The following is a 25364-nucleotide window of genomic DNA, read 5'->3' as shown; positions in this document are numbered from 1 at the left end:
ACTTTTTGTGGGGCGAGGTATAGTAACATTATTTTTGGAACTAATTTTTGTTGAACGCGATATAGTCACATTATTTTTGGTCTACCTTTTGTGGAGCGCAGTATAGTATAGTCACATTATTTTTGGACCTCTTTTTGTGGAGCGCAGTATAGTCACATTATTTTTTGGACTACTTTTTGTGGAGCGGGTATAGTCACATTATTCTTGGGACCACTTTTTGTGGAGCGTGGTAGTCACATTATTTTGCAATTATTAGTCTAATGTTTTTGACTACATTTTGTGGAACGAAGTATAGTCACATTATTTTTTGGAAGACTTTTTGTGGAGTGCGGTATAGTCAAATTTTACTGGGTTATTTTTTGTGGAGCGAAGTATAGTCACATGTTTTGGACTACTTCCTGTTGAGCGCGTATTTTCACATTAGTTTTGGGATTATTATTTCGCGGAGCGCAGTATAGTCTCATGTTTAGGACTTTTTTTGTGGAACGCAGATTAGTCATTATTTTTTACTATTTTTTGTGGAACGCGGTATAGTCTCATTATTCTTGGGACCACTTTCTGTGGAGCGTGGTATACTCACATTATTTTGTATTAATTAGTCTCATGTTTTGAACTACCTTTTGTGGAGCGTTGTATAGTCACATTATTTTTGGGACTACTTTTTATGGAGAGTGGTATAGTCACATTATTTTTTGGACTACTTTTTGTGGAGCGCAGTATAGTCACATTATTTTTTTGACTACTTTTAGTGGTGTGCGGTATAATCACATTATTTTTGGGACTATGTTTTGAAGAGTGAACTATTGTCACATGTTTTGACTACTTTTTGTTGAGTGCGGTTTAGTCAAATTATTTTTGGGCACAAATCATCAAACTACATGTCGTATCTGTCTTTCACATACTTGGGGTGGATATTGGGAATGGCCAACCAGTGACCTGGACCAAAGTATATCTTGGGCTCAATCTTCTATACACAGGAGCCTTTTCCTAGCTATATTTTGATTTGGTAGGTTGTCCCTCTAATACTAGTACCTGAAACACTATTTCACTCCTTTTAATTGTCTACTTATGTGTTAACCACATATCTCAGAGGTCGTGTAAAGTACTCAATGTGTTACCTACACATATTGGTATTTGTCTGGCTGCAAATCTGAATGTGTGCTACAGGCAATGCAAAACTGAGCTATATAATATGACGTCATCACAATAAGCTCGTGCAATGGAACGTGAAGTTTCCATCTAGAGATCGCAAGCATGGCGTCGGAGAACATGAAGAAAAAATAGCCGACGCAGCCAAACAGTGATGCAAACGTCATATCCTGTTCATACCGCGCCTGCGCTCTTCATCCGACGGTGCAGATCTGTGAAAGGTAAACACAAATCAACGACGTCGTCACCAAGCTTTTTATAGAAACAGAGAGAAAGAAAAATAAAGATACTCCTGCTAAGGCGTACACTGTTTTTGTCTTACTTTCTGGTACATCATCGGCTCAAAAGGCGTGAAAATAAAGCACATGTGCTATCATAAATGATATCATTCCAGGAATGAAAAAAAATGTCACTTATCACCAAGAAAACTTCCCCAATACTTGACATTATCAACCCCAGTGTCACAAATTTTGAACGGAGGTGAGTTGAAATCGTGGTATATTTTTCAGCCTCGTGGATATTTTGCCAAGTGAAGTAAGCGAGACTTCAAATTGGAAACGCCTTGAAAAATACTGCAAGTACAGCAGATTCAGTAGGAAATGTGTTAAAGGGGAAGTAGATAATGTAGAAAATAGCAACCAAGGTATAAAAAGGGTAGAACTCTCGATTCCTTGTTCGTCTCTTGAATTCCTCTTGAAATCAGATTAGGGAATCTGGAATTAAATATTTATTAATGCACAAGTGCTTTTGTTATTAATTATAGTTAATATGAATATATGAAGGTATTGAATTAACCTTCGAAATAAAGTCAGTGACAAAGGCGACTGTTTAAAGGTAGTGAATTGATGTAAATTTTCATTATTTTGGTAAAAATTGTGATCTTCACCAAGAGAAAGGGGGCGCATTAGCTCATGAATAGTTAATAAATAAATCCTGTGAAATTGATTAATTTCTCCCAAAAGGGTGTGATTACATGGTCATGAATATTATATTAATACTAGATGCATTTGTTCACGTAACAAAAATGTTTTGATGATAATAATCATAATTTGATCTTTGTTTTGGGTTCATTCAACTATTTGAATAATAAATGCCAACTGGAAAAAGCAAATTCAATAGTGTATTATCTCTATCCAAATTACTAAGCAAAAATAAAATTTCATATCAGAAAAAAAAAAGAAAAAAAAAATTTGGGACTACTTTTTGTGGAGCTCGGTATAGTCACATCATTTTGGACTACTACCTACTTTTTGTGGAGTGCGGTATAGTCACATTATCTTTTGGACTATTTTTTGTAGAGCGTGGTATTGTCACATTATTTTGCATCTATTTTTGTGGAGCGTGGTATAGCGATTTTGGTGTTTTGTACTTTTCAGAGGTCGCTTTATATATCCTAAAACTTGACTCGATTACCCTGAACGGGGATTAAATTTGTCGTGCTCCATGAATTACATTCAGTCTATCGAAGTACCTGCAAGCCTGTCTTTGGTCTTTTCTGCTTTTTTCATGTTTAATGTGGATTGACAGTGTGATGATTATAACCTTGCAGTGTATGTTTTTTTCATACCTCTATCCTCTTTGGGACAGTCTTGCTGTCTAACGTGTTCACAATGTTAACTGATATGTCATCTAACTGTTGTTGTACACTACTTTAGGCTTCTTCCCACGCACCTCCCGACTTCTTTTGGTGACATTTACCTTATATGACATCTATATTAATGTGTGAATATCTTTCTTTTATCTAATGATTCGATTGCTACCAAAAATATCACTTTTCATTATATATTTAGCGATGATACACACATATGCTATTGCTCGTTCATATGACGTGATCTGCACATGGACCTACGTTGTACCTCAAGCACTTTTTTTGCATATATGCAAATATACGTTAGCACCTATGCACCTGTAGAACATGGGGTTACAGAGTACATTATCAGGTTCTAGACAGACAGTTCCGAGATAAAGCCAGTTCTGTCGTATTAGTGTACATACGTAGACTAACATTGATAATCGTCTCAATGCTAAATACGTTATTACGCCAGACGACTTGTGGTCTTGTGATTTTCGAGACTCCAGCGAGTTCTCCGTACATGTTTCCAAGAATTGTACAATAAGATAGCTCGAGATCAAAGGCGATTTGATTTTGTTTCAAACTCCATTTTATACCGTTGCTAAACGGCTACTTCCTAGACCAATATTTTATATAGGTTGCCCCGAAGACCCCTGAGTTGCTCCGATTGGATCCCCCAACTCTTCCGCAGCAACCCATTGCCCTTAATCGGGGTGGTAACCCAACGACCCAAACATTCGTGGGAAAAGTCCCGATTTGAACCGACTTGTGATGCAATACTTAATCGATGTACAATGTACGTGTATCTTAGTAATCTGTAGTATATATTTCCACACCGAACATCGTTGTTCGATTTTCTTTTCTAAGACAACCCATATACTCTTTTTAAAATGTGTATCTATTCTACCTAAACGTCGGTGAAGTAAAATGTGCCTTATAAAATAGTGCGAAAAATAACGGGTTTAAAACATGTAAATGGTTTATGAAGCAAAACATTTAATGAAACGAACTGCTATTTTAAGTCTATAAATTGTTTATAACATAAGCGACTTCACAAGCAACTACACAAGCGACTTATCTATTTTGACGTATTTTGTGACGTTACATGTTAAAATGTGAAGCACGAAAACACATTATAAGTTGTCATTTGCATATCTTTTTAAAATGTGTATCTATTCTACCTAAACGTCGGTGAAGTAAAATGTGCCTTATAAAATAGTGCGAAAAATAACGGGTTTAAAACATGTAAATGGTTTATGAAGCAAAACATTTAATGAAACGAACTGCTATTTTAAGTCTATAAATTGTTTATAACATAAGCGACTTCACAAGCAACTACACAAGCGACTTATCTATTTTGACGTATTTTGTGACGTTACATGTTAAAATGTGAAGCACGAAAACACATTATAAGTTGTCATTTGCATATACAGGACTGTCGGATGTTACTTGTTTTACTATTGGGAGATTTCAAACTAAAAGATGATACTGATTCTACGCACTATTTTGAGTAAATTAGTGTGCGGTCATTTTATAAGCACAAAATGTCTCAGCTGATATTCACGTGTATGTCCTATTTTAAATGATCTTTATGAGGGGCGGGACGGTTATGAGTAACGATGTTTGTTCTCTAGCTTCGGACGGGGATATCCGCAATTTCAACGGTGTTACAATTTTCTGTCTCACCCTACGGTAAAGACAAGCTACACGATATCATTGCGCGTGCTCACATAGGTGAAAGAAAAATAATCATTCACCACCTTTTTGATGAGAAAGGAGATATCAACCCTCGGGATAAGATTTTTAAGCTGTCGATTTAAGAATATTACCCCTCGGGTTGAGATTCTCCTGTTTCATCCCAAAGGGGTTGAAAGATTCCATTAATCCCTATCCTTTCAATGCGATGAGTGCATTTTTTAGAAATGTCAAGTCAAATGTATGCAAATTTTTAAATGACTGGCGTAAGCTACATGGCATAGATAAAGTTGCGACAAGTAAAGATCAACAAATCTCTTTGATATATCACTTAGTCATGTCACAAACGTATCGTTTTGATAGTATCAAGACAGGTTCTTAAAATGGGAGATTTCAGTACTTATTGCCATCGGTGCTATGAAGTAAAACAAACATATTCAAAAGTTTGTTGAGTACTTTAATGATATCATAAATTGTACAGGCATATTTTTGTTTGGGTTTGGACGATACACGTTGCTTTCTTACGGCATTACGATCCTGTTCAGACTCACGGAGCCGGTACCCTGACTGATGACGTACAGTACTGGAGTGCTCTCTCCGCCGAGGAGGTTTTCGGGAATAAATCTGCAAAAGAATCAAAACAATAATTTTATAAACCAAACTCAATATAAAACCAAATACTTTGTCATATGATAATAAAATTGTAAACAAACTCTACTGAATCATTAATTTGTCAACAAATTATATCATAATTGTCAACGGTTGGTAATATATTCTGACATATTGCCAGTAGCTCTCCACCTCAGGGTTTCGAGTTCGAACATCACGGTGGGTAGTTGTCATATGCTAATCGTAAGTCATAGTTTTTTCTCCGGGAACTCCGACTTTTCCCATACTGATAAACCTGACACGTCCTTCAATGTTTCAGACTGTTATAACGAAGTAAAGTAGAAATAAACAGACATGAATCGTGTGAGCTTTTACGTTAGCATCATACATGTATCATACTTAAGGTCTGTGTTGGTAACATTACCAGTAATAATTACTAAATAAATTATTTGTCAAATTTTATTGCAATCTGCCCCTTCACCAAGACAAAAAAAATGAAAAAAAAATGTTAAAGACGGTCGCAAAACATGTACACAAACAAAAATGTACATATAAGGGCAAAGCTAAATTAACTTTGGATATTGATTGCTTCGGTCGGTCGCTAAATATCTTAAACGCGATCGTCGAAGGCTTCGCGGCTAATTTTTTTATAATAGTACACTCGGATTTTTATATTATATCTCCATTAATAACAATCATACAAATCAATCATTATAATTCAATTTACTATTGGTAATCTTTTTAAATGTTCAAATATATATATCTTTTTATGAACGGCGACGCCATTTTTTTTCTTTTATATGATGATAAAGTATTTTTAAACCAATGAAAATGCTCTCTTTTTACACAAGTATATGTCCCAAAAGTCAGAAGCTACTGATAAGATGGACGAGCAAGGTCGGTGCTAATTCACTGTAAGCTCAATTTCTTATCCAACCATCTTCCCTTAATACCATTTACTACTTGTAATTTACATTTAGTTGAAGGAGAACGGACGTAGATGAGAAGATTGATAAGTCAGATTTAAACTGTCCTAATTACTAACACGATATCAGAAATAAGACAGATTTAAGCCGTTCTCATTACTAAACCAATATCAGAAATAAGTCAGATTCGAACTGTCCTAATTACTAACCCGATATTAGAAATAATTCAGATTCAAACCATCCTAAATACTAACCCGATATCAAAGTCATATTCGAACTGTCCTTATTACTAACCCAATATCAGAAATGAGTCAAATTCAAGCTGTCCTAAGTACTAACCAGATATCAGAAATGAGTCAAATTCAAGCTGTCCTAAATACTAACCTGATAACAGAAATAAGTCAGATTAAAACTGTTCTAATTACTATCCAAATATAAAAAATAATTCTATTTCAAGTTGCCCTTACTACTTATAACATATCAGAAATCGCTTTAAGAAATAAGTTCACTAAATATTTCTTTATAACTCACCCCATATCAGAAATGAGTCCGTCGCCAGCCGCCGATACCGCCTGTGAATCAGCCCAACTCGCTGTCATGTTTCCCAATCTAACCACATTTTGATAGCTAGGAGTATTGAAAGCCATTATATAGAGATACATCAGTCCATTCCGTGCGGCAGCAGCAATCAGCGGAGTTTCATTGTACTTATAGGTGGCAAGTACATTAGGTTCAGGGCCCTACAAAAAACGTATGCAAGGTTCAGGGCCCTACAAATCAGCATACCATAAAAATGTATACAAGGTTCAGGGCCCTACAAATTAGCAAGATCAGCATACGATAAAAATGTATGCAAGGTTCAGGGACCTACAAATCAGCATACGATAAAAATGTGTACAAGGTTCGGGGCCCTACAAATCAGCATACGATAAAAATGTGTACAAGGTTCGGGGCCCTACAAATTAACATACAATAAAAATGTATACAAGGTTCAGGGCCCTGCAAATCAACATACGATAAAAATGTATACAAGGTTCGGGGCCCTACAAATCAGCATACAATAAAAATGTATACAAGGTTCAGGGCCCTACAAATTAACATACAATAAAAATGTATACAAGGTTCAGGGCCCTACAAATTAACATACGATAAAATGTACACAATGTTCGGGGCCCTAACATCGTCCATTCTTCCACACACAGTAAGTGTAGTAGGGGACATCCGTTGATTTTTTCCCACGGCATTCAAGAATGGACTTTCCCAAGAGATTTTTTGCCTTCAGAATGGTAAAACGTCCGTTGATTTTTTCCCACGGCATTCAAGAATGGATTTTCCCAAGAGATTTTTTGCCTTCAGAATGGTAAAAATATTGAGCAAGTTTCCCGAAAATGTTGTTTTAGAACCAAATAAAAACGTCTTTAGATTTTAAAACAGATTAAAGAAGCGTTGGGAGAATCATAAAAGTTATAAATCTGAAATCTGAAGGTTTAGTAACATCATGTACATTGTACTCTTTGATATATTATCTTAAGTGTTTTGAGTCCTGTGAAGAGGATCTCTGTTTAGATACGGTATTAGTAAATAAACTTTAATATGACTTGATTTACATTTTACATGATTATAAACAGTTGAGTGACCTGTTCGCACAGAGTACCAAAGAACATCGTGCAGACATCGAGCGCACGACTGTACGATGTGCGCACGATGTTTAAGGTACGTTGTGCGATCAGGTCACACAATTGTTTTGAAAGGATGGGTTGATTGAAGTAACGTAATCATTAGCTGTCGGAATGTCTTGTCTTAGTTAATTTAATAATGTTAATAGAAAGTCAAGTGTACGGTAGGCCTTCTGACAAAAGATTGTCTGTAGGTGATATTTTGTAAACTTAAATCTAGAACTTCTAGAACTTTGACATGTTCATGTAAGAACCAAGTAAATAGATTAGTCGTAGCCTTATCACCCACTAGGTAAATGCAGTAAATAAAACAAAAACTATATTTTATGTAACAAACACGTAGCGGGCTAAATAATCAAACATGCTTTAGACCTGTACAATGTAGGCTTTACCAGATCATCCGAGCGTGAGTCAGCTTCGTCCGCCGGACTTAACGTCGCATCAGAGCAATCGCCATTGAAAACAGAGGGATACGAACTGGCAGCAATAGTTTCCAGATCATCAGCAGTTGACGTGTTGGTATTGAATGCAAGGTCCCAGAAGCCAAGTTCTCTTCCGCCAAAAGTGTACAGATTGGTGATAAGCCCAGACACAAAACTTCGTCCATCCACAGTGCTCATGTGCAGTCGGCCTTGGATAAAAATGTACATTTAAGCATATTATATGTATACACCTGTTGCCTTGTTCCCATGTGGATTTTAGTGTTTAGCAGATCACATATCGCCAGATTTTTATTTATTTATTTCTGTAATTTGTGTCCATTTTTTATTTTCCTTATGACGGCAATGCCGTCTTTGTTATCGATATGGAATTTTCCTTTCCCGGTAGAACATTTATCAATGCACTTTGACAAGATGTTTTATATCAAAGCAAAGCATAAAAAACAGACGCTAAAATAAAAGAAAGATATGAAACCATACCAAGACGTGAGTTGGCATTCAGGTCGGAGCCAAGTGTGCTAGAGATTTCCGTGTTGTCAAGTTCTCCATCTGATTGATAGTAAGAACTTCAATGTAGCTCATACATGTATTTAGATATCATAAAAAACCATGTGTGTATTGAAATAATTTACATATGACCTTTTCTGATTGTCTATAAAAATTTAAATAAAAACAAAACACTTTTTTTTCTTTTGCAGTAGTTAAGCTGCTTAACCAATCGATAAAATGATTAAAGGCAACTTCTTTTCCGAAATAACAATTAAAAGTTTCTTAAAAGCGATAATAACAAACGAAAAAATATATATCGACGGCATAAGATGAGGTTACAACACCAAACAAATGCAAGATATCCTGCGTCATTTATGTTAACAGTGAAGATTAATTTCGCTGTTTTGCCGTCTGGCGCAGTGATAATCAACTACCGCGCGGTAATTAGGACGACGGCAGGAAACATAGACGACCCAAATTATGAAAATAAACATTTATTTATTTCTATTTAATTGCCCAAAAGGTGATGATACGCGTAGTATTAACGGTAAGCTTAAAACTTTTGTGACTACAAAATGATCAATCTCGTTTTACATTTCAATTTTAAAATATAAAAGCCGTTTTAAAGAGGTAGTGGGCCTTTAAACATATTATTATTTTTTATAAATTATGAATATTTTATAATGTCTGAAGAATAAATGAATAAATCTTTGTTTACCGAAAAACACTGTTTGTCCTCTAGCGTTATCCGTGTAGTCCACTCCATGAACGTCCATCGTGTAAGTTCTCATTGCGCCTGTATTTGCTGTAACGACGTAATCAATCGATGATCCCTTCACAAAAACGGCCGCAGTTGGTTGTTTTAAAGCTCTTATCGTATAACCGCTGACCATATTGACACCTGAATACAAATATATATTTATAATCGTTATCTAAACATATATTTTTCTTTCAGTGGATAAAATACATTAAGTAAATATGTAGTTTTAATTAGTGTATTTCCCATGAGAAACTGCGCTGAAATAACATTTCTGCATCGAGGCGTTAAAACAATTGAATATTTAAAGTATCACATTTATTGATTGATTCCTTATTAGCTTTAAACATCTGTTAACATGGCAAACAATTTTAATGTATCATAGAAATAGTCACAAGCATTAATATTCAGGAAATGTTCAGCATTTAAAGATGCCCCTCCGCAACATAATAAAATAATTCATTTTGGATTTGGTGTATAAGCAATCAGTACTCCATTTATTCCAGATGCAATTGATTAGTTTTAATATTTTAATCATGAATTAAAATTAGAAAAGAATAGCTCAAACTTTTCAGTGGTAGTGACGGTAAAACGTAAGGTAATTTGTAACTGAAGAAAAATAATAAATAATCTGAAAAGTATCATTCGTCGGCGGTGGAACATGTTTGATATATCACAGAAATCGTCACTGACCTGAATAGTCCGGTAACGTTCAGCATTTAATGCATTATAGAAATAGTCAATGGCGTTAATTATCTTGTAAAATTACAACAGTTATATTTGTAAAACCGTGACTAACAAAAGTGATAGTCACTTGCCCCATGGTCTTGAGAAATAATCTTTAACGAACTCACCGAAATCAGAGTCACTTGCGTCAATTTGGAAGGCTGAAAGATCTTTGTAGCCCATATTATACATGTCTACCCAGGAATCTGTTGTCAGGTCTATTTCCGCAATGCCATTGGCCACCTGTCAATTACAAAGACGGTATAGTACCTGCTCTGCATTATGTAACGTATTGTAAGTGCTATTGTAGGTACGTGATAAGGAATATCGGGTGCTCAAACTTACTACAAACTTATACATATGTGGCATATGAAACATTCAGTTTTAGGTTTGTTTTTACATTTCTCTTCATTACACGTATGAAAAGAAGATAGTCCAGCTTCTGGGGAGAAAGAATAACCCACAAACTTGATCGGGTGGGTAACAAGTCAGATAACCCAGCCACCGAGAAATTGGAATCACAAACAAACTTATCGCTAATGTGCATACCAAGGGCAGATAACTCAGTTACCGAGGAGACTGAATGGCCGACAAAATTACCAATAAGGTGGACACCAAGGGTAGATAACCCAGCTACAAAGGAGACATAATCGCACAAAATCTTACCAACAAGGTGATTACCAAGGACAAATAACTAAGCATCCGGCGCAACCGGATTACTCACGAACTTAATAAGGTGCATTCCAAGGGCAGATAACCCACCTACCGAGAAGATGGAATCATCCACAAACTTACCAATAAGGTGGATAACAAAGGCAGATACCCCGGCTACCTGGGAGACAGAATCACCCAGAAACTTAATAAGGTGGATAGCAAGGGCAGATAACTAAGCTACACAGAGACAAAATCACACACAAACTTACCGGTAAGGTGACGTACGCCCGGGTATTGTCGCCATTGATGGTTACATGCGATGGTTCTAGGTCGTTTGAAAACTTGGTGACGATACCATTATTATGGTCTCCTCTATAGGTCCACCGCAATCCTTGGGCCATATAGTATTGTAAACTGTTACCCAAACAAATATTTAAGGATATATGACACTATAATTTTATAATAATTTGGTCATGCGGTTTATTGACCGCAATAAAAGGTATTCACTTTATTTTGCACGTCTTTATTATTTTTTTTTACAAATATTGGTTTTATAATATCGTATCGTCACTTATGGAAATAATTATATGCTTAACAGGTCACGGGAAACTATAGCGACCAGACCAGGGTTTGAACTAGTGACCTCCTAACACCAGCCGGATGGTTTCCTAACACCAGCCGGATGGTTTTCTTAATGAGCTAGGTATTTGGCGGTTGGGATTCGTATCACTTCTCATGCTTTATTAAATATCTTTCAAGTTATTCTTGTCGAACTATATATGCAACATCCTCAATATCCCAGGGGTAACTATCACTGACATTATATCCATCCCTGGATTATCTTAAATTAAAATTGACGGCAGCTCAGGAGAAAGAACCTGAACCAATCGCAGGTCAGCAAAAACTTCCATGGTGATTACAGAGAGGGCGACGCCCGATTCAAAGCAAAACAATCAACCACAGTGTACCGTTATTCGATTCTTTTGATGTACTGCAATGAGTGGATATAACATTAATGATAGTAACCCCTGTAGTATCGGCTATGTATATGCAGATATCCTCAGTTGTCTTTTCTGCAAATATTATACCACAATAACAGACTCACTTATAACAATAGTCAATGAACAAGTTAACTCATTTCTGATATTACCGAGCTACTGAGCACTCACTGATAACAATAGTCAATGAATAAGTTAACTCATTTCTGATATTACCGAGCTACTGAGCACTCACTTATAACAATAGTCAATGAATAAGTTAACTCATTTCTGATATTACCGAGCTACTGAGCACTCACTGATAACAATAGTCAATGAATCAGTTAACTCATCTCCGATCTTACCGAGCTACCGAGCACTCATGATAATAATAGTGAATGAATAAGTTAACTCATTTCTGATATTACCGAGCTACTGAGCACTCACTGATAACAATAGTCAATGAATAAGTTAACTCATTTCTGATATTACCGAGCTACTGAGCACTCACTTAACAATAGTCAATGAATAGTTAACTCATCTCCGATCTTACGAGCTACCGAGCACTCATATAACTAGTCAATGAATTTAACTCATTTCGATATTACCGAGCTACTGAGCACTCACTTATAACAATAGTCAATGAACAAGTTGACTCATTTCTGATATTACCGAGCTACTGAGCACTCATGATAATAATAGTCAATGAATAAGTTAACTCATCTCCGATCTTACCGAGCTACCGAGCACTCATGATAATAATAGTCAATGAATAAGTTAACTCATTTCTGATATTACCGAGCTACTGAGCACTCACTATAACAATAGTCAATGAACAAGTTAACTCATCTCCGATCTTACCGAGCTACTGAGCACTCACTGATAACAATAGTCAATGAACAAGTTAACTCATCTCCGATCTTACCGAGCTACTGAGCACTCATGATAATAATAGTCAATGAACAAGTTAACTCATCTCCGATCTTACCGAGCTACCGAGCACTCATGATAATAATAGTCAATGAACAAGTTAACTCATCTCCGATCTTACCGAGCTACCGAGCACTCATGATAATAATAGTCAATGAACAAGTTAACTCATCTCCGATCTTACCGAGCTACCGAGCACTCATGATAATAATAGTCAATGAACAAGTTAACTCATCTCCGATCTTACCGAGCTACCGAGCACTCATGATAATAATAGTCAATGAACAAGTTGACTCATTTATGATATTACCGAGCTACTGAGCACTCACTGATAACAATAGTCAATGAATAAGTTAACTCATCTCCGACCTTACCGAGCTACCGAGCACTCATGATAATAATAGTCAATGAATAAGTTAACTCATCTCCGATCTTACCGAGCTACCGAGCACTCATGATAATAATAGTCAATGAACAAGTTAACTCATCTCCGATCTTACCGAGCTACCGAGCACTCATGATAATAATAGTCAATGAATCAGTTAACTCATCTCCGATCTTACCGAGCTACCGAGCACTCATGATAATAATAGTCAATGAATAAGTTAACTCATCTCCGATCTTACCGAGCTACCGAGCACTCATGATAATAATAGTCAATGAATAAGTTAACTCATTTCTGATATTACCGAGCTACTGAGCACTCACTGATAACAATAGTCAATGAACAAGTTAACTCATCTCCGATCTTACCGAGCTACTGAGCACTCATGATAATAATAGTCAATGAACAAGTTAACTCATCTCCGATCTTACCGAGCTACCGAGCACTCATGATAATAATAGTCAATGAATAGTTATCATCTCGATACCGAGCTACCGAGCACTATATGTATAACTTACGAGTAGTCATATAATAGTCAATGAATAAGTTAACTCATCTCCGATCTTACCGAGCTACCGAGCACTCATGATAATAATAGTGCAATGAAATCAGTTAACTCATCTCCGATCTTACCGAGCTACCGAGCACTCATGATAATAATAGTCAATGAATAAGTTAACTCATCTCCGATCTTACCGAGCTACCGAGCACTCATGATAATAATAGTCAATGAATAAGTTAACTCATCTCCGATCTTACCGAGCTACTGAGCACTCATGATAATAATAGTCAATGAATAAGTTAACTCATCTCCGATCTTACCGAGCTACTGAGCACTCATGATAAAATAGTCAATGAATAAGTTAACTCATCTCCGATCTTACCGAGCTACCGAGCACTCATGATAATAATAGTCAATGAATAAGTTAACTCATCTCGATCTTACCGAGCTACCGAGCACTCATGATAATAATAGTCAATGAATAGTTAACTCACTCCGATCTTACCGAGCTACCGAGCACTCATGATAATAATAGTCAATGAATCAGTTAACTCATCTCCGATCTTACCGAGCTACTGAGCACTCACTGATAACAATAGTCAATGAATCAGTTAACTCATCTCCGATCTTACCGAGCTACCGAGCACTCATGATAATAATAGTCAATGAACAAGTTAACTCATCTCCGATCTTACCGAGCTACCGAGCACTCATGATAATAATAGTCAATGAACAAGTTAACTCATCTCCGATCTTACCGAGCTACCGAGCACTCATGATAATAATAGTCAATGAACAAGTTAACTCATCTCCGATCTTACCGAGCTACCGAGCACTCATGATAATAATAGTCAATGAACAAGTTAACTCATCTCCGATCTTACCGAGCTACCGAGCACTCATGATAATAATAGTCAATGAACAAGTTAACTCATCTCCGATCTTACCGAGCTACCGAGCACTCATGATAATAATAGTCAATGAATAAGTTAACTCATCTCCGATCTTACCGAGCTACGAGCACTCATGATAATAATAGTCAATGAATAAGTTAACTCATCTCCGACTTACCGAGCTACCGAGCACTCATGATAATAATAGTCAATGAATAAGTTAACTCATCTCCGATCTTACCGAGCTACCGAGCACTCATGATAATAATAGTCAATGAATCAAGTTAACTCATCTCCGATTTACCGAGCTACCGAGCACTCATGATAATAATAGTCAATGAATCAGTTAACTCATCTCCGATCTTACCGAGCTACCGAGCACTCATGATAATAATAGTCAATGAATAAGTTAACTCATCTCCGATCTTACCGAGCTACCGAGCACTCATGATAATAATAGTCAATGAATAAGTTAACTCATCTCCGATCTTACCGAGCTACCGAGCACTCATGATAATAATAGTCAATGAATAAGTTAACTCATCTCCGATCTTACCGAGCTACCGAGCACTCATGATAATAATAGTCAATGAATAAGTTAACTCATCTCCGATCTTACCGAGCTACCGAGCACTCATGATAATAATAGTCAATGAATAAGTTAACTCATCTCCGATCTTACCGAGCTACCGAGCACTCACTTATAACAATAGTCAATGAATAAGTTAACTCATTTCTGATATTACCGAGCTACTGAGCACTCACTGATAACAATAGTCAATGAATAAGTTAACTCATCTCCGATCTTACCGAGCTACCGACACACATGATAATAATAGTCAATGAATAAGTTAACTCATCTCCGATCTTACCGAGCTACTGAGCACTCACTGATAACAATAGTCAATGAATAAGTTAACTCATTTCCGATCTTACCGAGCTACCGAGCACTCATGATAATAATAGTCAATGAATAAGTTAACTCCTCTATGATCGTTCTGAGCTACCCAGCACTTTCGCTAAAATATTAGAGAGAAACCAATGTCCTAATGTGAGAAAATAGGTAGAGACTGCCATTTCTAAAGATAGATAGTCGGTGCTGAATGAAACAACCCTATTATATTGGCACACCATGATATTATTTTCTTTCATACCTACACGTGTAATACTGGCTGGTCCAGGGCAATACACTCATGTCGCCTGAGGCTGTATTGCATGGCTACCCATGCAATAAAGCCTCGTGACGTCACGGCGTCAACAAAATCTCTATTTCCTCGCTAAAATTTTAACATTTTTTTTCACAAATATGACTGATTTTACTCTAAAAGATGCAAACAACGGAATTCGTGTTGTAAGTATCATGTAATTTTTCTTGTATGGGAAAACGACTTCCAGTCGTGGATTTCATTCGAATTTATTTCAAAATGGCGGGATATTTTAGTTGTAAAATTTCAATAAAACGTCGAAGTATGAAAGAAAAATACTCTTTCATAAGTGGATATGAAGGATAGGGATATTCTACCCTCGGGGTCACAAAATGTTGCAAAACCCTCGGCAAGCCTCGGGTTTTACTACATTTTGTGACCCTCGGGTAGAATATCCCTATCCTTCATATCCACATATTGACACACTCTGATAGTATTGTCTACCACATGCTCACTCTAAATCTCACCGGTCATCAAAGTAGGTGAATGAAAGTTCTCTCGTACAGGGAGCTCCCTCCGTCGCTAAACGTTTGTCAATGATGGTGACTGAGCCTATGGGATCTGTGAATACTCCATTTATTAATCCAGCGCGGCCTGAATTTGTTACGAGCAGCTTTTTGCAGTCACTGGTGTATTCCATGTTCGTCGGTGAATCGCCGACTACAATAGACAAGAGAAGTAGTCATCAGACAATGCAACCTTATAAGCTTGGCACCATTCGAATAGGAAAAAGATTAAAACATGCTCCAAGATAATGACTTTGACGTCCATCTTGGATTTTGGAAAGAAAGTGCAGTGTGTTTTAGAGGTCTAAAATAACAACAAAGGTCAAGGTTATGGTGAATCTGGTAGTTAAAATCCAGATCAAGGTCATGGTGTTTCTGGTGTTATAAATCCGGGTAAAGTTCATGGCAATTCTGGTAGTTATAAATCCTGGGCAAGTTCATGGTAGTCATAAAGTTCTTTAAACACATATTGTGCATAAAAGTTATTTCTTATTTATGAATATTTAAGTCTTCATACTTGTATATGGTATATTTTTTTTATTTTTTCGGTAGGAAGCAAATACTGCAAAACGCTCGTTTTGTACTTTCCTTTCCTTTTGTTGACTTATCACGATAACAGTTTTCATAATTAATAGTAGACTATATATACTTACCTATAATTCTGTTCTGTCGCGTGCAGTCCATTTCATTAGTGAAGGTCGAGTAGGGGTCGCATAGGTACACGTGACCTTCGCCTAGAGCTTCTGGACCCTCTAACAATACTGCTATCGTGTTGTCACAGACCGCAATATCTTTTATCTTTCCGTCCAACCCATCATTAAAAAGCTGCGTTTTAATGCGGGTAGGTGCACTTGCTATACCAACATTAACGACGTGTACACACGATTCACCTGTTAAATGATATAACAATATAATTAACAACATATTACATATATTTGGAGCTACACATCTAGAACTCTACATATGTCATAGACGTTTTTACAATACATGTTAATGACCTATGATACATGAACTAAGCTATATGTAAATGACCTATGATATTTGTGATAAGTTATATGTAAATGACCTATGATATTTGTGATAAGTTATAGGTAAATGACCTATGATATCTGTGATCAGTTATATGTAAATGACATATGATATCTATGTTAAGTTATTTGTAAATGACATATGATATCTGTGTTAAGTTACATATAAATGACCTATGATATCTGTGATAGTTATATATGTAAATGACCCATGATATCTGTGATAAGCTATATGTAAATGACCTATGATATCTGTGATCAGTTATATGTAAATGACCCATGATATCAGTGATAAGTTATATGTAAATGACCTATGATATCTGTGATAAGCTATATGTAAATGACCTATGATATCTGTGATAAGTTATATGTAAATGACCTATGATATCTGTGATAAGTTATATGTAAATGACCTATGATATCTGTGATAAGCTATATGTAAATGACCTATGATATCTGTGATAAGCTATATGTAAATGACCTGTGATATCTGTGATAGTTATATATGTAAATGACCTATGATAAATGTGATAAGCTATATATAAATGACCTATGATATCTGTGATAACTTATATGTAAATGACCTATGATATCTCTGATAACCTTTATGTAAATGACCTATGATATCTGTGATCAGTTATATATAAATGATCTATAATATTTATTTATTTTTATTGATTTATTTATTTCCAATTCGACAGACCAGAAGTTCCACTTAAATACTATTTGTTATTTGTTATAATTAATTTGTAATACGGATATCTAAATGTTTACGTTCTTTGTAGGTCAATTATTGCACTTTTTATATAGTTTAATGTTTGACACGAAATCAACATATCTAATACTATGGAGTCACTCATACTTTGAGCCACTATATATAGAAGTGTGACGTAGTAATGCCTCTTACGAATGTAAATTTGGGTCAATGTAAATAACAGAAACAATAGTTACAACAACTTGTCTGGTCCCAATACTCCCGATTATCAATATTTGTCCAGGGTTCAGTTTCATTAACATTTCTCAATTTTAAGGAATTTCTTAACTTAAAATACACCATAGGAAAGCATAGGAATTTCTTAACTTAAAATACACCATAGGAAAGCATAGGAATTTCTTAACTTAAAATACACCATAGGAAAGCATAGGAATTTCTTAACTTAAAATACACCATAGGAAAGCATAGGAATTTCCTAACTTAAAATACACCATAGGAAAGCATAGGAATTTCTTAACTTAAAATACACCATAGGAAAGCATAGGAATTTCTTAACTTAAAATACACCATAGGAAAGCATAGGAATTTCTTAACTTAAAATACACCATAGGAAAGCATAGGAATTTCTTAACTTAAAATACACCATAGGAAAGCAAAGGAATTTCTTAACTTAAAATACACCATAGGAAGGAATTACAAGAGTTAAGGAAACAAGCTTAAGTTAAGGAGTTTTCCTTAAAATATGTAATGCGTTCCTATGGATAATTTTAAGTTAAGGAACTCCTCAAAGATGCTCCACCGCTGACAAATGGTACTTTTTCACTATCATAAACAGGAGCAGAGATTTAGTATTTTTCTTCAGTTACAAAAGTTATTTACTTTACACCATTACCACCATTGGAAAGCTTGAGCTTCTAATTTGACTTTAAGTTAAAATTACAAAATATCATTAATTGCATCCCGAAAAAATTCCGTGAGACTATATCCTATATGGAATGAAGTACTGATTGCGCATGCACCAAAGGCAAAATAATTATTTTATGTAAATTTTTGTGTTATTAGACATATACATATATACATATATATACACGATTAAACACCAATTATTGTTCAAATGATAAATATCATTTATGCTCTGTCGGCGGTGGAGCATCTTTAAATTTAAAGAAACGTTCATGAAACTAGGCCAAGATTGTTACGTGTAAATGTGTGTAAATTACTGAAATGAGTACTCCAAACTTGTATTTATAGAAAATCAGAATAGTTTAAACATGTTCCAGATCATGGTCAGCGCCACTTTTTATTGAAAACAGTTGCGAAGGTATTTATTGTGACGTCATGTGTTTCCGAAGATAACGTCATATTATTCAATGAAATTGACGTGAGTTGCGTTCACAAAATAATGACGTCACAATTGATACCTATCTGGAAGGGAGGTTACTCTGTAAAATGCAAAGGCGGAATACATGTAACCTCATGTTAGAAATGATCATGGTAGTCTTGCCTGCCATAAAGTATTGGTACAACATATATTTGTGCGATTTATTCACCATTGTACACTGCGACACTATATATTGACAAACACAAAGCAAGTTTCCTACCTGCTACGTACAACAACCGTGACGTTTCATGAAACACCGCCTTCATCGCCGAGTTGGAAAACATCTGCATATTGGCAGTTCTACAGTCCGGTAATTTCAGGTAACCAACATTTTCCAAATTTAAAGTTTGGGCGACGGTAGTGGCGAACAAAAAGATGAAACACAGGCAGCTCCGCATGGTTTAACCTACAAAATATATATTTACAATTATATACTAAATGAGATGTTTAATTCATATTAAGTTGAAAAAAATAATTTTTAAAAATTAATGAAAGCGAATTATATGTAACATGTACATCTTTGACATAAAAATAAGAAATAGACATATATATAAAAACCTTGAATGCGATATGAAGACGGATTTCCGTCTGTTGAAGGGACGCTTTAGTGATGCTAATGCTGTTACATAAACAAGAAGCAATTGTGACATATATCTATTGTTCTACAATCTTTATGAAAAAAATGTGCCGACAAATTCTACGATATTGTTACCAATTTCAACGGATAATTTAAAAATTTAAAATCGTATCGTTAAACGATAAATTAAGTACAAAATGTACGCTATACCCATACCCGAGTATATGTCACGTAAGTTAAACAAATACTACAATAAATAGCCAGCGAAGTGTTGATGATAATATTTTTTTCCAGTTTAGAACACGAACTTAATAAGGTAAATATGCTACTGTAAGAGCGATTTGAGGAGTTCTAGGCAAACGTTGCCTTTCTCCACTGGCGCGTGCCAGGGTTTGGCATATTTCACACACTAACCACAATGACAATTGTTGGTCGTATTTTGATGCCAACTACTCCAAATTTCATTACAAATGATTTCTGTCCGATATATTTATATATACATATTAGGTTGAAATGTCCTTTTAACAGTCGTTTTCGAAAATATAACTTGATAATTTCTGGTAAGTTTTAAAAAATAAAACTTTTACCAACAATTTACTCAATTGGAATATTCTAATCAAAACTCATTACGATTAGATATTATGGAAGCAAAGATGTCGGAATTTAGAACCCACCTGTGACTTGGCGTGGCAAAGCAGAAACAGGTAGAACTCCAATCAAGGCTTATCAGTTTCGTCAGATGGCATGTAACATGACTATCTCAGATAGTGAGGTCACGATAACGAGATTAGAAACGTCACCGATCGTTTTATAATCATCCAATCAACCGTTGGTCAGCGTGACCTATAGAGCATCGTGGAAGTCGTTGAACATGTACAGTAGGTCGACATTACTTGCGATATTTTCCATGTTTTAGTAGAATTTTAAAAGAGACAATAAAAGTAAAACGTACATAACCCGTCCACGCTCCGCATTATGTCAAAATAATTAACATATAGGAGTTAAAACAAAATGGCACTCACATGTACGATGCTGACCTTGACTATTGACGGCCAAAATCTTTCACGAGGGTTGAGATAACCCTTTTACGTGATAGTACGTACTTACTATAAAAAAACCCAAGAAATTTCAGTCGCTTTCCCGCCATTATCCAAGGAACGTCGTTGTGCTTTACAATTGATGACGTCATCGATAATGCACGTTACGGTTAGGCCGATGGATTAATGACATCACTTCAATAGCTAGCGCATGTGTGCTGTCTTATCCCCCCTACTTACAAGAGGACATTCATTGTTTCTTGATGAATACCATTTATATTTCATCGAATGAGGTTAGAAAAAAAAATGTGGAAAAAAATTAAAGTTTTCACATCCTCAGGTGAAAATTACAGGTATTCGTCAAGAAACAAAGGAATATTCTATCTACAACATTTGTTTTCTCGCTTCCATTTACAGAAGACCGTCACTTCTAGTTCCGTCAAAGGTTTTTTCGCCATTGCAATTTACAGAGTTATTTACCGTTGCGATAATCACGTCGTATTCGTGAGCATAACGTCATATTTCTACACATAAATATGACGTCATTTTCGCGCACAAACAAATGACGATAACAATCAAAATGATGTCTTAACTGTCAATGCTGCATTCCGATTGGTCGAAAGCGAATGAAAATATCAAAATTGATATTTTCACTGGAGTGAAGTATATCGCTTTTATGCTCATTGCAAAACCTGTATATGTCGCTGCAAAAAATATTATAAAGAGTTATTTTTTTACTAGTAACCACGAGACATCCAAGTGAAGTTTGGGAGAACAACTATTCCACCCCATCTGACAGAGATGACTGTACTTCCGGTGAGTGTCAGAGTTCTCTGTTTTACCAAAGGCAAGACAGCCCGCAAGCGTCGAACATATTCGCGTGATAAACTGGAAGTAATAAAATGTCAAATGCAAGTAAAATTAACCTGTGCAGACAATTAATATCACATTCGAACTCGAGCTCGTGCTTCACGAGCGTGCTGAACTTTGACCTAATGATCATCGCAATCGGAATTCCACCTACCTTCACATTTTCTTTGATACATATTTAACAGGTTTCCATACACTACTAGTAGACTGGTTCCCTTCCCTTAGTTCTCTACTCTTCGCCAGGCTGCGCTCCGCTCAGTGAAGCGTACACAAGGGAGGTAACTGAGGCGGGAACCAGTCTAACACTACTAGTTAAGATTTCTATGGCTGTGAATATTTAAAACTTGTTTAGATTCTTGTTTGTCACAGTGCAACCAGTTTAACAAAAAATGTTGACGAAGTGATATGGAAAACTCCAAGTCGATTTATTGATTATTTTTGTTTTCTTTTAATCGCGTATTTGTTGATTTCAACATTGGGGTGGGGGAATTACAGGGGCAGATAAAGGATCATTCCCTTCCTAGAGAAGAGAGTAGGACAGAGAAGTCTGCCATGTGGCATATCAAATAATTGCACTCGTTCGATACATTTCATATTACATATCCACACATGTAAGATCCTTTATTTATATAATTTTTTCATCTGCGTCTAAATTTGGTCAACTGGTACCTGTATATATATTCCAATAAGCATCAATTTTATGCTCCAACAATTAAAAATGTACAAAAATTGTAAAGATATACAAAAAATGTATTATGTTTTCGTGTGTTATTTCAAAAACAGTCATTCCCACCAAAACGATATTGTCACTATAAATGCTTTGTTCTAATTAGTCAATATTGAGTGAAAATATTGTCGGACTGCTTAGAGGTCACTATAGTTAATATACATCAACATTCTCTGTTGTGTTTTCTGTGTATCAGATTACAAAAAACATCTTATGTAATGTAACTGATAGTGGAGAGGTCTGTTTATAGTTATAGGTAAAGGTGTACTTGTAGATCCGATAACGGAGAGTTGATTTAGTTCTCGATTTAAAAAAAAATGTGAAATTGTATTGTGTACTGGGTTAGAAATGATGAATGTTTTAGCACTATTGAATGGTGATAAGTGTCATTCAATATGACGTTACAAACAATGGCTGATAAGACAGACGATGGAATGTTGCAATCTAAACGATCATCATTTTCGTCAACAAGACAATAATTACATGTAATTCAAAATTTAGAACTTTTGGTACCGTAAGCATTATCGTTGCTAAGATACACTCAACTCGACGCTTGATGCCATCATATGATTTCAAACCTCCTGACTCGTTGTTGCAGAATCTCAAATAACATGGAGTCCTTAGTCACGCCCATGAATATAGTACAGACAGTAAGTTTGGATAATTTCCGTATTAGTTTCATAAATAAATGAAATGTTAAAAGAGGGACATAAGTTTGAGCACCCTCTAGCGGCCATGACAGATAAGTATTATGAAAGCTTACACATGGAGGTCATTTGTGTGTTTGCTCGAATTTTGACAAAACCAAATTACAATCTATAATTATTTTTCTTTATCATGATACATCGATGTGTTGAAAATCAAATAAATTGAAAACATAGTATTTTCAAAAATTAATTTTTAAAAAAAGTATTTTTCTCACGTTTGCATCTATTTTATGACCTTATCACACAAAGGGCCATTGACATACAGTAAACTAGTTTGATATAAATGGAGGCGTTTTTCTTCAGGTTTTATTTATTCATTTGGTTTTATGTCATTTACAGTATACATACTCCATTATTGAATAAGTCCATTCCCAAATATTGACATACACTTCATTACCTGTAGCCATTACGTATCCATTTTGTTGCTACTTAAATCTTTCTTTGTGCTATAACTGTTAGGCCCATTACCTTTCCGAAACGGCTTTTGATTTTTAAAATTGGAATGTAAAAAGAGATTGATAATTTTGTAGAGCTGAAAAAGTTACTAGCTTACCGTTAATAATATACTTATCATCGCCTTGTGAACATTGTAATTAAAATAAATTGAATGTTAATTTTCATAACGCAGGTCGTCCTAATTACCGCGCGTTAGTTGATTATCACTGCGTCAGATTGCAAAACAGCGAAATGAATCTTATATTAACATATATTACGCAGGAAATGTCATTTGCTTGTTGTTGTAACCTCATTCTTAGTCATTTCCATACGCTTTTATTAGGTCACCTGAGACGAAGTCTCCAGTGACCTATATTCTAATCGCCTTTTGTCCGTTGTCGTGCGTCGTGTGTTCGTAAACAATTTACATTTTCACTTCTTTTCAAAAACTGCTGAAGCAATTTCAATGAAATTTTGCAAAACGTTCTAAGGCATAAGGCCAATTAAGATTGTGAATTATAAGAACCCACCCGGGGTTGTGGGAGGGGCCAAAAGGGGTAAAATTGACTAAAATTTCAAAAACCTTCTTCTCCACTCACATATGTGGTAGAATCAAATACTCTTCATAGATAGAAAGTTAAAGCCCTCTACAAAAATTGTGAATTATATGACCCGTGGGTCTCAGGTTTCCCCCGGAGAAGGGGTTTAAGTCATGTGACCGTCAAGGCCTCTTGGGCCTCTTGTTGTTTTAAAGATTGTGTAATGTTTCGTAAAGGTAGTGGGTCTTTAAACAAAGATTGTTATGAAATATATCAAACTTCAACATCAGGCAGATTTAAGGTTATGTGTATGACATGTAATAAACCAGGTCATGTTGCAATAAGTTGAAAAATAGGGGCAACAATGTCTGTCAAATAATTAAAGGGTAAACCGCAAGGAGATGATATTGATGCATTACTTTATCGCTATTAAACATAATACAGAAAAGGTTTACAAGTATCGCATTTTTTTATTTGCTACAAAAGAAAGTGAAGTCAAGAACTGACAATGTGACTTGATAAGGTCGATGGTTTAAAAGCCTGAGAAAATGGTATTGTATATACATTGATGTTGGTAATTTAACAATTCGAAGAAATTACAAAATAAATATTTCATTTCAATTATTTATAATCAATTTTCTCTTTTTTTTTCTGTCTTTCTGGTTGGCCTATTATTTTTTTTTCATTCCACGATGACAAAATAATTCCGAGAATGGCGCGGAAACCTGACGTTATCGTGGCGTCACAATAGAAATATTGACGTTGCGTATCGATTAAGAAAAAATAATCCCTTGGAAAAAATCAATGGAATCGTACGTGTAAACGTATTTCATTTTATAAAGTAACCGGGAAAATTAATTATAAGCATTGAAGTCACTATTTTTTAACTTCATCGGGGTATGAAATAAATTTTGTTTGCAAACTTTTTGTGAGAGCGATTCACACACTTTGCAAACAAAATTGCTTTCATACCCCGATGAAATTAAAAAGTAGTGACTTCAATGCTTAAGTGAAACAAAATAATGATGATATTAATAAACCATTCTGCCAGTCATTTCAACAGTTATTATATCCACTTTTGAAGGACAGCATTGCAATATAATGTAGTTGAACTACATGTATACACGACCTTAACAAATGTGGTTGTAGAGATGTTTAGATTCAGCCATCCTCGATCTTCCTGGGGTTCCGATCACTTACGATCTCTACACCCCTGGACTATCTCATAGTAAAACTGGAGGCAACAGAATAGAACA

General features: G+C 35.5%; 1 protein-coding gene across 2 annotated transcripts in view; it reads right to left on the bottom strand.

Annotated features, from left to right (window-relative positions):
- LOC138333841 (mesenchyme-specific cell surface glycoprotein-like) overlaps positions 1-20574 on the bottom strand; it is a 41453-nt gene extending 20879 nt beyond the window's left edge. Inside the window, exons 1-11 of one of the 2 annotated variants that reach the window (XM_069282465.1) lie at positions 20468-20574; positions 19437-19622; positions 16746-16982; positions 16054-16246; positions 10964-11108; positions 10169-10283; positions 9276-9458; positions 8549-8617; positions 8021-8259; positions 6484-6692; positions 4858-5041 (exon numbers count right to left, since the gene is read on the bottom strand). In XM_069282465.1, coding sequence (XP_069138566.1) covers positions 4939-5041; positions 6484-6692; positions 8021-8259; positions 8549-8617; positions 9276-9458; positions 10169-10283; positions 10964-11108; positions 16054-16246; positions 16746-16982; positions 19437-19614 — 1671 coding nt within the window. In that variant the 5' untranslated portion in view covers positions 19615-19622; positions 20468-20574 and the 3' untranslated portion in view covers positions 4858-4938. Of the gene's footprint in view, positions 1-4857; positions 5042-6483; positions 6693-8020; positions 8260-8548; positions 8618-9275; positions 9459-10168; positions 10284-10963; positions 11109-16053; positions 16247-16745; positions 16983-19436; positions 19623-20467 lie in introns of those variants that run through there. The other variant, XM_069282467.1, reaches the window with a different exon arrangement.
- Positions 20575-25364: the final 4790 nt, after the last annotated feature.

This window comes from Argopecten irradians, chromosome 10, assembly GCF_041381155.1.
Source record: "Argopecten irradians isolate NY chromosome 10, Ai_NY, whole genome shotgun sequence".
Taxonomy (NCBI): Eukaryota; Metazoa; Mollusca; class Bivalvia; order Pectinida; family Pectinidae; genus Argopecten; species Argopecten irradians.
The sequence above is the reverse complement of the archived record's forward strand: the minus strand, read 5'-3'. Positions and strand labels throughout refer to the sequence as shown.